The 13,146-nt window shown below is 39.3% G+C and overlaps 1 protein-coding gene across 3 annotated transcripts in view; it reads left to right on the top strand.

Annotated features, from left to right (window-relative positions):
* Positions 1-11,471, top strand: part of NAV3 (neuron navigator 3) — a 270,214-nt gene extending 258,743 nt beyond the window's left edge. For all 3 annotated transcript variants that reach the window (XM_074168208.1, XM_074168207.1, XM_074168209.1), the window contains 7 exons: positions 125-360; positions 2,302-2,456; positions 3,355-3,426; positions 3,858-4,054; positions 4,721-4,839; positions 7,578-7,781; positions 9,953-11,471. In XM_074168208.1, the coding sequence (XP_074024309.1) occupies positions 125-360; positions 2,302-2,456; positions 3,355-3,426; positions 3,858-4,054; positions 4,721-4,839; positions 7,578-7,781; positions 9,953-10,072 (1,103 nt within the window). In that variant the 3' untranslated portion in view covers positions 10,073-11,471. The remainder of the gene's footprint in view (positions 1-124; positions 361-2,301; positions 2,457-3,354; positions 3,427-3,857; positions 4,055-4,720; positions 4,840-7,577; positions 7,782-9,952) is intronic.
* Positions 11,472-13,146: the final 1,675 nt, after the last annotated feature.

Genomic DNA, 13,146 nt, shown 5'->3' with positions numbered 1-13,146 from the left:
GAATTTGATTTAGGCAGAAGTATCTTACCTTGCTTTGAGCGTAGCACTGATGCCATCGGGTGCTAGGCCAAACCTACCGTAGCAAAGATAAGGACAGGCCATTTTTCTTTTCTTTTGTTCCCAGGAGTGGAAGAAAACAGTTTGGACAGTTTTGTGTTTGACACATTAATTCCTAAGCCAATTACCCAGCGGTACTTTAATTTACTGACGGAGCATCGCCGAATTATTCTGTCGGGACCCAGTGGCACAGGAAAGACCTATTTAGCTAACAGGCTGGCTGAATATATTATAACTAAATCTGGCAGAAAAAAAACTGAGGATGCAATTGCAACTTTTAACGTAGATCACAAGTCAAGCAAGGTAAGTTACAGTTGAAAAGATAACCTATTGCCCAATTTGTAGTGATGATGCAGAGCAGATCCTATTAATTTGCATACTGTTTTGTTGCTCAGTTAGCATTTTTTCCTACAAGAATTCAGTCTTCAGTCCCAGTGTGGGACAAGGACTAGATCTTTCTGTTCTAAACAAACTGCTGAAGCACTGTGAAGGACGTCTGAATTTTCCTTCACTTGAGGAAACCCACCTTAAAGACAGATGCAGAATCAAATTCCTATATAAATTAAATTCTTAGACTATCTGTAAAAAGGTTGGATATGTAGTAATACTAGTCTAACTTGCTTTTATATAGTGGTAATAGCAACCTATTCTTAACAAAGATTGCAGAATGGGGATTTTGAATTACTGTCTTGTGTTCAGCTTCTTAATCAGCACTAGATAAATACAGCTGCTACCATGGTTTCTGGCTTGCATTGATCAGGAAGCTGACCGTACTGAAATTGCCTCATGCATCATGTCACATTCACAGTGATTTACATAGCTCGGATTATCAAGCTTCTAGCATGACTACTGTGCTAGCCACAGATAATACTATTCACTTGCTGTCCTAAATAGGGTATACTCCTAACTTGGTGCCCAGGGAAAAGAAAGTAAAAGGCTTTGCCAAGAGCTTTCTGATACGCACAGAACATAATGAATGTTAGCATAATATAAGAAGGAAGAACATACAGATCCCAAAGGGGTGAGAGGACCATTCCAGTAAAAACACCAGTTTTCACTGTCTTTATACAGAGGATTGTGATGCCATTTACTTTGGCAGGGGATGTGTTTATGTTTTATTGTTGTACCATATACATTTATAACGAAAATTGTCCCACGAAAGAGCAAGCTTTTGGATTTCTGGTAAATTGCTTGTTGTATGTGTCTTTATTTTGAGATTTTGGTTTGGTTTTGTTTTTTTTTTTCTTTTTTCTTTGTTTCTATTAAGATTTATATGGAACTTTTGAGTTTGTAGTGAAAAAGAAAAAACAACATTGTCAAATACCAAGTGTGTTTGAATAATACAGATGGTGCTATTCCATGGAAGAAACCCATGATGTTCCTCTAGAGACACCTGATCATAAAAAGCCAAACAAAAGTCTTTCTTGAAATAAAAAAGATTGCATGTTCCCATTAAAGAAGAAAAGATTCTGCTATCCCTGATCTAGAAAGTGAAATGGTAATAGGAACTTTGTGCATAATACTGAGCGTTCCCAACACTGACAGAATTAGATACCTCGAGATACAGCTGTAAAACTTGACTAGCTCAGACCCTTAAGGGCAACAAAATGTTGAGAAAAATATGAAATGTTTTTACTATAGAAAGCTCTCTTTTAGTCCAGCACCAAACAGCAGCCAGACAGATAGCTGACAGAAAAAAAGAATTTACAGAACAAATTTTATTATGAAGTGTGATATAGTATCCCCAAAAGATCAAACAGATTTTCAGTGAGAGTGGTGAAAGGAGATACCTGAAGGAGCAGTTCAATATGCCTAAATTGTGTGATAATTTGGTGGTGGGTTTTTTGGTATATAAATGTGCCATTCATAAGAATGGAGGTCCAACAATTAATGTGAGTATGTCAGCCCATTGGAAATGACATATTTTATTGCAACCTACTTTCCTCTGGAGATAAGATATTTTATCAGCACGTTTCTAAGAAATGTATCCACCAATAGGAATGTGTATGCTTCAGTCACTTGCCTTATGTTTCGTGCCTTTGTTTTTCCTAGCGTGTGGCTTCAGTGTTACCCTGTCTAAGAAGCAGGTCTTCCCGCATGTGCTGATCCAGCTGAATGATCCACAGTGGGGAAACTCTTTAGCAGTCTCTGTATTTTTCTGAAAATCTTTTCCACTGAAATTACATCTGCAGTCTAATTGCATTAATCTTTTCTGGGTTTTTTTTTTTGTTAATTCTGCTGAAGGACCTGCGACAATACCTAGCAAACCTAGCTGAGCAATGCAGTGCTGACAACAATGGTGCTGACCTCCCTGTGGTCATAATTCTTGATAACCTCCACCACATCAGTTCACTAAGTGACATCTTCAATGGTTTCCTCAACTGTAAATATAATAAATGGTAAGTAGTAGCTTTTCTCTCCCCTTTCACACACCTTTTGCATTTAAAATGGTAAAAGTTGTTATTTTGCAAAATAAAATGTCCCAGTGGAAACTTAGACTCCTATAGGCTGTGCTTAAATAATTTTAACCCTCTTCAGTGAAGTCCTTAGGTGTCTGCTTCACCTTAGGTATCTGACTCCCATGCATCTCAGTGAGATGTAAATGTACCACAGAATTTAAGAATGTACTTAAACGCTTGAGTGTGTTAGGGTCTTATCCCTTTCACCCTGTCAGATCACACAAGCTCATTAGTACCATGAGGACAGCTTATGGGAGAGTAAGAAGAAATGCATAGTGGAATTTGGGATATGTGCGAACCCACAAACTATGCCATGCAGAAGCGGCTGTGTATCTGGTGGACTTGCACTTCCTACAGTTTTCCAGTAGCAGATGTATGAAGTTTGCTGACCGTCCTTTATTGCCAAGCAAGAATAAAAATAATGTGTTCTGGAAATTTTACTGGCCTATAACATTGGCTATTTCTGCTGTAAAAGTGCCATCATAGGGTCTTCCCTTCATAAAATCACTGCATCCTGTGTCTTACTCATGAGATTCACTGGCTTCTGAAATTAAAACTCTAAGTCTACTGCAAAATTATTAGGTACATGAGGACAGGGTTACCTCATTTATTTTTTTTTATTACAGATGAGTACTAGTAAGCTACAAATGTGCAGGGAGGGAAATCATACAAGAATAAACATTTTAAAAAGGGCATCTCAGAATTACTTTAAATGTAAAACTACAGTACATCCAGAGACTCTTTTAAAATTGACCTAGTACTGATAAGATAAAAGAATATTCTCTGAATATCTGAATGGATTCTTCCTCAAAAAACCCTAATACTTTTCTTTTTTCAGTCCCTATATTATTGGAACCATGAACCAGGGAGTTTCTTCTTCACCAAATCTGGAGCTGCATCACAATTTCAGGTACATTCATTCTGTATTTACTGTGGCTGTGTTTGCATAGCTCCCTGCTTCTCAGCCCAGTTCTTCAAGAAACATTGATCTTGTGTCTCATCACAGCAAAGTATTTTAGCTTCTGTGTGTCTCTTGTATTGATGGGTCTCTGAATGATGTCAGGGAATAGTGAAAGAAATAAGATACTTTCTGGCACCTCTGGCAAGTTGCTGAAGACGATTGTGTTCTTGCATTCCATTTGTCTTCAGCAGTGTCTTGAATTCCTGCTGAAACCTGTAATGATTGTTTTGTAGCAGTGGGCAACATGGTTTATTGGAGCAGTTTCATACTTGCTGACTAACAAGATTCAGAAGCTTATGCCATTACCTTCATTTGTATGTTTACGAGGAAATTATGTATTTGCTATTCATTGCTGCTTGACATTTATCCTTTCTACTCAGGTGGGTGCTGTGTGCTAATCACACAGAGCCTGTTAAAGGTTTCTTGGGCAGATATCTGAGAAGGAAACTGATTGAGACTGAAATAGAAAAGAACATACGCAATAATGATCTCATCAAAATCATTGACTGGATCCCCAAAACGTGGCATCATCTCAACAGCTTCCTAGAAACGCACAGCTCTTCAGATGTAACCATTGGTGAGTCCATCGGTGGAGTTGTTTGAAATAAGGATGCAGGCTGAAGATTTTAGAGATTTGTGAAGGATATATCATCTTTTTAAAAGTTGTCATCTCTCAATGGGAAGCACAACATCAGTGTGGGGAAATTGTCTAGTTGCCAGTAAGATTGAAATGAAAATGGAAAGTTTAATGAGAGAGTATGTATTTCCTGGTATTTCTGCCTTGGTTGCTAAAGACTTTCAGGTAAATTATCATAATTTTAAAAAGTTAAATTTACAAAAAATTACCTCAATAGCAACTTCCCTAGGCTTAATTTTTTCCCTGCCTTGACACTGCAGTATAATTACAGCAATAAAAATACCTGGACAGTCAGTTCAGCAAACTAACAGGTGGGAGATACACGTGTACCTGAGGTCTTTCAGTGTAATAGCCGTGTTAGCAAAGAAGTTACCCTTTTATATAGCTTTGCCAATAAAGCTTTTAAGTTTTCATCAGGCCTTAAATTGGATAAAATGACACTAGTTCATTTTTAATAACAGGAGACTGATAGCTCCCTTATTGTAGTCCTGTATAAGTATTCTCTTCACTTGAGTTTTCTCCAATACTACTCTTTTAATTCTGTGCAGATTATTTTTAGTGTGTTCCCTAGTTCTACCTTTTTTAAAACATAACTTGACTTCCCAGGCCCCCGCCTCTTCCTCCCTTGCCCTATGGACGTTGATGGCTCCAGAGTGTGGTTCACAGACCTCTGGAACTATTCCCTAGTGCCATATCTTCTTGAAGCTGTGAGAGAAGGACTTCAGGTATGTCATTTGTTTCCCAGCAAATTTTTTTAAATTAGTTTCATAGGCTTTCTCCAAGCTGCTTTTAACCAATGCATCCAAGTATGGATGCTGTTGTGTTTGCAAGAAGAAAATTTGTGGAGGGATTATAGAAATCAGCCTTGAACTCCTTTTGACCGGCTTTTACTCTGATGTATAAATTAGCTTTGTCTACTCCAGCACTAGCATATCCTGTATTTTATGAAGAAGGTTTCTTCTCTGTGACTGGAGGAAGGTTCTTCTTTTTCACCGTTTAAAAGAGTTCACAGCAATGCTAAATACAGCTTAGATTGCCTACCTGATTCAAGGCAGTCTCAGCCTATCCCTGCATGGAAGAGTTAATAGCCCTTGCACTGGTGTAAGAAAATAGTTTTGGTATGTGTAATCCTCTCCCACCTACATATGCATGTAGGCACACAGGCTTGTGCAGGAAAGCTTGTGAACAAGGATATTTTCACCATTCAGAAAAAAAAAAAACGTTTACTGGCCTTATCTAACCAAATTGAGATATTTTACTCTTTGGCCCTGCTGAACATGAAGGTCTGTCTCTTTTTGCCCTTATATTTTGCAACCCTGTTTTCATTTCCCGTATCTTTGTTTCTCCTTTTTCTTTCTCTATATGGGCTAAGGCTTTCTCCTGACTGTAATTCTCGTTTTGGGTAACTGCCATCAGATCAGAGTGCTTCACAGTTCCCTCTATCCTGTCCTCTCCAGAGCTCAGTGTTAGCAGGAGTTCCACTGGTTGTTAATGAACGATTAAAATTTCTTCTACTTTAATAGAAAGGGGGCTACAAATAGATTTGCTGTAGATAGCACTGTAAGCTGTCCTATACAGGTTGAGATTTCAGACTATTCCACATCTTTGGAGCAAACCTAAATCTTGAAATTATTCCTTCTTTTTCTTTTTTTTCCAGTCTTTATTTCGCTTTCTCTCTTTTCCTTTTTTTTTACTGCACTGCAATTCTGTGTCCTCTAAAAAGATGCTTTGTGGAAAGACAGTTTTTTGCCACACATGACACTGAAAGAAATTACTGCACAGTGCAGAGGGGATTGTTATGGACTAGTCAAAGAACTGTGTAAGCAGCTGCGGTTTCTTTATCACCTTGTATTGACATAGTGACATACAGATGCAATGGAGGTTTAGAATCTTGCCTGTTGAATATCTCACGCTTTTTGAAACTGCTTATCTCTCTGGGAATTACAGAATGTTTATGCCTTGTGCAAAAAACTGCCAAACATCTGATAGAACAGCCACGGTGAGATTAACAGCGCTTGCTTAGAACAGCTATAAAAATGCAGTGATAATCTTCATGCTCATATTTTCCCAAGTATACAGGGTACCTACTTAAATGAAAACTTCAATTCTGGAGCAGAAGATGGCAGCATATAGAAGAAAATAGATTGTTTCATGAACTGTTCCAATTTTTAGCTTCTTTGGATTGCTTCCGTAGAATAACATTATTAATAATAAACAGATCATTTATATGATATAATTAGATGTACTGGAACCATGGACAGGTAGAAAATGTCTTTCTAGCCTGGTGCTTTGCAAACTCACTTGTCAGACACAGAATTTACAAGCCTTGCTTCAGATTCCAGAAAAGATTTAATCACTGATAATCTCAGATGAGGGGAGGTGCTGCCTACAGCCTGGAGTTAGCCTGCTACCTCCCTGAGAAACATTTCCTCTTGGCTTATTTAGGCAGATCCATGTTATAGCAGCCTAGCTTCAGGCCAGAAGGAGTCTGAGTATCTCTGTATATAATATAGGGAACTTGGCTGCCTAACCTGGAGCTCTAGATTCAGCAAGTGCCTGGGAGCAGGTGTTGCAGTGATAAGCACAACTCCTCTCTCTGGCTTTAGCACTAAAATCCTTCACTGTTTCACTCCCTTTAGAAGTGCAGCCCATCTAAATGCTCCATGAGCATATGCCCTGCCAATATTATGCTGCTTCTTGGATTGCCCGAGCCTGTTTGAGCTGGGAGAAATCACAGAAAGCCCTGGTGAATGGCTCCCCATCCCCATGTGTCATTGTCACAGCTAAAGGAAATCTGTAAAATAGCAGCCAAGGGGCTCCTGGTTAACATGTTGCTTGTGAACAGCAGTGTGGAGAAGGGTACATTTTAGTTAGGAAGCCACCACACCTCCTAAAGTTGCAATATTCTAATTCTTCCTTCCTCTGTCCTCCTTCCAGATTCACAAACAATTTTGTGCTTCACAGTAGGGAAAACCTATCCTTTGTGAATTTCTTCTCTTAGCTTTGTGAAAGATCTCAAACTTCAGATGGACAGGTGTCTGCTTCTGCATCCCATTTTGCTAGGAGAAGAGAACAATCTGTACTGGCACTTCCTAATTCACTTCAAACAAAATCCAATTAACTGGAATGGTTTAGATAGGTCTGAGTTAATTTCACCGATACGCCTTAAGCAAATTACCAAAAGGTTTCACTTCACATTGTATCAAGAATTTATGGCTCCCACTGTTGCCTACAAGTTTCACTAGTTTTGGAGTGCTTTTCAACTTGCAGCCACTCTGGGTATTGAAGGAGCATTGATGGATATGAGGTCTTTCGAATGTCTTATCATATCCGAGTGCTGAGCACATCTGAAAGCTAACCACTTACTAAAATGGTTTAGATGTTTTTGATGACTTTTGTCTGCTGTTAAAACTGGTACTGAAAACTCCATAGGATACTGACCCGTGTTATATCCATAATATAGATGTACGGTAAGAGGGCACCCTGGGAGGATCCCTCCAAGTGGGTAGCTGATACCTATCCATGGAGCTCTGCATCTCTACAGCATGAGTGGCCATCGCTACTTCAGTTAAGACCAGAAGATGTTGGTTATGAAGGTTATGCATCGGCAAAGGAAGGAACCACCTCAAAACACGTTCCACAAACTGATACAGAGGGGGATCCCTTGGTAAGATTTAAACTTTGGGGGAAAAGCTTTTCAGTATGTACTTTACTGTCACATGTTAAATTGTACACTGTACAGTAAAAAACTACTGTGTACCTGTTCCAAAGTGGGCTTTTAAAATTAATCCTACTATGATTTATTAAAAAGGTTGAAAATAAAAAGAAAATCAAGTAGGAGGACAGGTATCACCATCATGTTAATACGTCCCTAAATTGTTTGCATTTCCCATCTGCCCAGAAATGTATCTGGTCTTCATCATTATCATGTTTGAGTACCACTCTTCAGCAACTTATTATCAGCTTATTCTAAAAACACCTTTCCCGGTTGGGCAGTCCTTCATGTACATTCTACAAATGAAGGACTGAGAAATGTGTATTATCTAACTTGTCTATCATAGAGAATTTAGTGGAAATGCAAATTAGACAGCCATTCTCCCATTCCTCGGAACATTTCAAGATAACTGATGACTGTAGAACAGTCTTAAAGTAAAAGAAATGCAAGTGTGGTGGCATTAAAAGATAAGAGGTTGATTTCCCTCAATGCCATGTATTGTTTTATTTAAATATGATTCCAGACATTTGGGTTTACCATTGCAGCCTCTGATAATGGACTATTAAATTGCATGTATCAAACTCCTATTCCTGCACAGTGCTTTCTCCACAGATTGCCTTTATCAGAATTCAAAATAGCATTTTAGAGCACTGTACTTCTGGAATACAGGCAGCCCTTGGAAAAGGGAATTTCTCAGAGGAAAATGCATTTTACTCTTGTCAGTGCTAAGAAAATGACTCCTCAGACTCACTGAAGTGTTTGGGAGAAAAACTTCATTTGATCCCCTGCTTCCCAGTCCATAAACTTTGGGGTGATTGTTTGAGCCTGTGATTTGGGCTGCCAGTGAGTGTATTGGCCAGGCTTCCAGCACACGTGCTTCATCTCCACTAAGGTGAAAATATGTGGGCAGCTCGAGTTTAGTGTCCCTTCACCCCTGCTCCCTGCGCACTGTGACCAGAATCTATCTGACTAAATATCAGAAGTTTAAGACTTGTGAAGGGAGGGCTTGCCCCTGCCTGCGGTGGAGCCGATGGGGAGACAGACGCTGCGCTTGTGGAAACAGGACATGTCACGTGCAGTCTGCATTGCACACCCACTGCATGTATCCTGTATTCTCAAACATGGATACCTATTAAACCTTCAGCAAAAGCTATCTGCTAGTTTTAAAGAGTATTAAATGCTGTTCAATGCCTAGGGACAACTTTAGAAGATGTGCAGGTTGAAACCATAGAAATGTAAGGATTCCTGAGCAAACTAGGGAAAGGGGCTTAACACAAAACCACACAAGAATACCTCTTTCTCTTTGGTTTTTCGTTGCCTGCTTTTTTTTTTGTAATGACAGTGGTTTTGTTCCTTGAAAAACACTAAAGCAATATCAACATTGCTTGCAGCCCTGAGCATGCTGGCAGAAGCTGGTGTTTTATAAATAAAATCCTGATCATTACACAGAGTTAGACGTCAAGCATCCAAGTAATTTTCTGGGGCTTAACACTGCTTTTTGATGATTTTTCAGATGGGTTTCAGGTTCTAATAATCCCCAAATTATGTGGGGGCTGTCCTCTCCTGCGTAGGAGGATCTGTTGCTGCTTCCCTGCTGAGGTCAGCCCCTCGACAGCAGATGGGACTCTTCTGTGAAGCAGCTGGCCTCAGTCCACCCCTCTCTCGCTCCCTCCCTGTTTCTCTCTTGCAGAGGGGGTATGGTAGTGTGATTATGTTTTCAGTTGCTTTTCCAATGTAGTGTGTCTACGCCATCCAAAAATTATTTGGAAGCTTGACTGTCTCCAAATACGGGCCCAGATGTCCAGCTGTGATATGGCTTCCTTCCCCTGCCCATGCTGCAGCTGCAGCCGGTCTCACCCCTGAATTAGAGAGAGTTATCAGGCAGCTCCACTGTATCCCTCTGGCTCTTCGGACCTTTAAACTTCTATTTAAAGACCACAAGGCAATGAAAAGGGTGCCAGGAGGAGCCGCTGACACTCTGCCCTTTCTGAAATCCTTTTGTGTGGTCCCCTCAGCTAGATACCAGCACACCTCATACAGCAAGGGAGCTTAATTAAATTTTAACACGGTCACTGCAACATTAAATGAGACGAGATTATGTAAACATTGCTTTCTTCTTTCAGATGAATATGCTAATGAGGCTTCAAGAGGCAGCCAACTATTCCAGCGCACAAAGCTGTGACAGTGATAGCACCAGCCACCATGACGACATTTTGGATTCATCCCTTGAATCAACTCTCTGAAAGGGACAAACCTTGGTGGAGGATGATGGTAAAATCTGTTTCCACTAGACCACTGCCAGTATTAAAGCAGCACGCCGAGGTCCCTGAGTGAGAATGGTGTGTTGTAGGTAGGCAGGAGACCTAACTCTGCAAAGTCAGGAAGAAAAATTGAAGTGGAAAGCTTGAATTAGTTTAATTTCAAGGCATTTCAATACCTATGGAGCCAGGTGAGACTCCATTTGTCAACTGGAAAGGGCCCTAGACCAAGGGCATCTAAGCAGATTGCACGTTAGCCAAACTGGAATATTTTTTTTTCCCTTTTCCTCTTTCTCTCTCTCTCTCTGTTTCTCTCTGTCTCTGCTTCTCTGTACAAGTTTACAGTGCAACTTCTTCTGGTTTTTCCTTTAGTTTACCCTGAGGCACTGCATGAACAAATGCGGTCTTCTAATTCTCTTCTAACCTCTGTTGTGCCACATGGTGCTGGTCACAGGACTGCAGTGGTGTTTGTGTTGTACGCTACTGCCCATTCCAAAACGAGTCAAAGATGATGATAGTAACTCAGAAAGCACAAACAGTATTGTGCAATCACCAGAAAACATGACTGTGATATGCTGGATAAGTGCCAATTTAATTCTAACTGCCATGGTCACGGTGATGCGCTCCATCAAGTTTTTAGTAGACGAGTCACAGATTTTATAAAGTTGTTTTTACCACAAAGGTCTTTTTTAACCACCTGCCCACTCCTTAACAACAGTTTTATACCAATTATTAACCAACACTGATTAAAGGCTTTTTAGGGCTTCGTTTGTTTGAGCCTTTTCAGTGAAAAAGAAGGAACATTTCTTATGGTGCTGTCTCACTGCCTTAAAACAGATTTCTAGAACAGTTTTACAGTTGGTTTAATTCCTAAACCATTGGTAATTTACACTGTTTTTTTCTTCATTTACTAATGAGAAAATGTCAGTTAACACAGTAGCCTCATAACTGTATATCATGATTTTTTAAAGTAATGGATAGGAGAAAGAACAGTTGCTATATAATATTTTTATCTTGTGAATAGATTGCTCTGCCTACCCTCAGAAATACACAAGGAACCCAAACCCACTTCCACTGCCACCTAAATGCTGAGAAAATCAGCTCAAATCCATTTGGTCCCATGGAATGGAGTTTTTGGAGGACAGATGTTTTGAATTCTTATCCAGCAGAGCTGGATGCACTTGATGCAGCATGAGCACAAATATATGTTTTTTTTTTTTCCTTTTTCTAGTTTTAGCATGTTGTTTTGATTGCTATTGTTGTACATGAAGAATTCAGCATAAAAGAACACTGAAGCAGTGATGTCCACTGTGGAAGAGGAAGAGTTTATACTGTAAAAGTGGGTTGGTTTTGCACAGTCTACTGGGTGGGTATTGTAAATATTAAAAAAAAAAAAAAAAAGGAAAAAAAAAAGCCTTGCACAAATCAAATTGAAAACAAACAAACAAAAAAAATTGTATTTTATTCTGTTGGTGTTAAGAGATGTTTCACTTGCTGAGATTTCCTGTATGTTGCAAACAAATACAGAATGCAAACCTTAAAAGCTGTTATTACCTGGTGTGTTTGTCCTGTACTTACAGTTGTTATGACTATGCAGGAGTTATCAATGCTACAGTCAGCATGTTTCAATATCTATACGAAGCCAATACATTTTTGGGGGAAAAAATCTGAAAATGCTTTAAGTGCATATGTCACGGCAGGCTACAACCAGATTGTATTCAAACTGCTCAGAATAATCGGAAACGCTTTTTGTACCACAAGAGGCATCCGGTTGAAATAGGTGCATATAAACAAGAAGGTATCTAAGGGCTTTGGCATTGTGTAGACACGTACTGTACACCTCCATGGATGTTACCTTCAGGATGTGTATTTGGTGCTATTAACTCCTTGTGGCCACCCTGTGGTCACTCGCTGTAAAACAAAGATAAATCAATGCAGTTTCCAAATGGCACTGAGCTGCATCGCTGAATCTAGAGGTTCCTACACGGTGCTATTGCCCTAATAAAACTCTAACTGAATTTATGCATGTAGGATTCAGTCAGACCAACATCATGCCCCCCAAATCTGGATCCATTTCTGATGCAAAATGTCAGCACGTACACCTTGGCTGACTCAAAGAACTAAAGGAAAGCTGCTCTTTCCTGTACCTGCGCTCTGAGCAAACCTGCAAATCTTTTCCTGCCATGTTTAACACACAAACACACAATGTCACATATACAAAACTTCCTGCAATACATCTCAGTGAGTCCACCTAGTTTACAACTCAGAAATTGTTTGTGAAACATTTGTCTGTACACATTTTATATTTTGTACATTTTTGATGTAACATATCATGTAAATAGACAGAAACAGTGAAATAAATCATCTGAAAAGTTTTGTAGTCTTTGTAAAGCCCTAATAATAAGTATTTGGTGTCATCGGACTTAACTGGATGATGTATTTTCTATTGGTTTATTGTTCCTCTAGCTTGTAAACCAGCTTGCGTATATTTTTTTGCAGGTGTGCGCACTGTATCTGTCTAAATTATTACTTTGCCATTAAAGTGGAATTATTTATTGAAAACACAGTCTGGTGTTTTTGCAGTCAGGACCACTTAACAGTTAAATATTATTTCAAATATGAAAACATATAAACAAAATGACAAACTGAAGGGTGTAATTTTCTGTATTCAGCAGAACTAATCTCTGTAGAAACGAAATTAATACTGTTTCTAGTTCCAGTGATTTGGTATGATTTTTGAATTACTCTGTCTGTGGTGGGAACAGGTTGTGCTGTTCAGAAACAACTTTACAGTCTCCCCGTTCTCAAGATTATCTTCAAATACAAGGCTATTGATTTCAGTGGTGGTAAATCTGTACAAAACTGGTGCAGCATTTTGCCTTATTTTCAGACTTAAAGGGCTTAGGGCTACTTCCTCAGCAGGTATACATCAATATGATTTAATAGAATTCAAAGAAAGAAAGTAGAACTATGTTAGTCAGCTAATCACGAACTTTGAGGCTGGAAGAGATCATTATGACCCTGCAAGTTGTAGCACCTCAGTTATAAGTCTCAGCAGC

The sequence above is a fragment of the Numenius arquata genome, chromosome 2 (genome assembly GCF_964106895.1).
Source record: "Numenius arquata chromosome 2, bNumArq3.hap1.1, whole genome shotgun sequence".
NCBI lineage: Eukaryota > Metazoa > Chordata > Aves > Charadriiformes > Scolopacidae > Numenius > Numenius arquata.
Note: the sequence above shows the minus strand (reverse complement) of the source record. Positions and strands in the feature narration are given on the sequence as shown.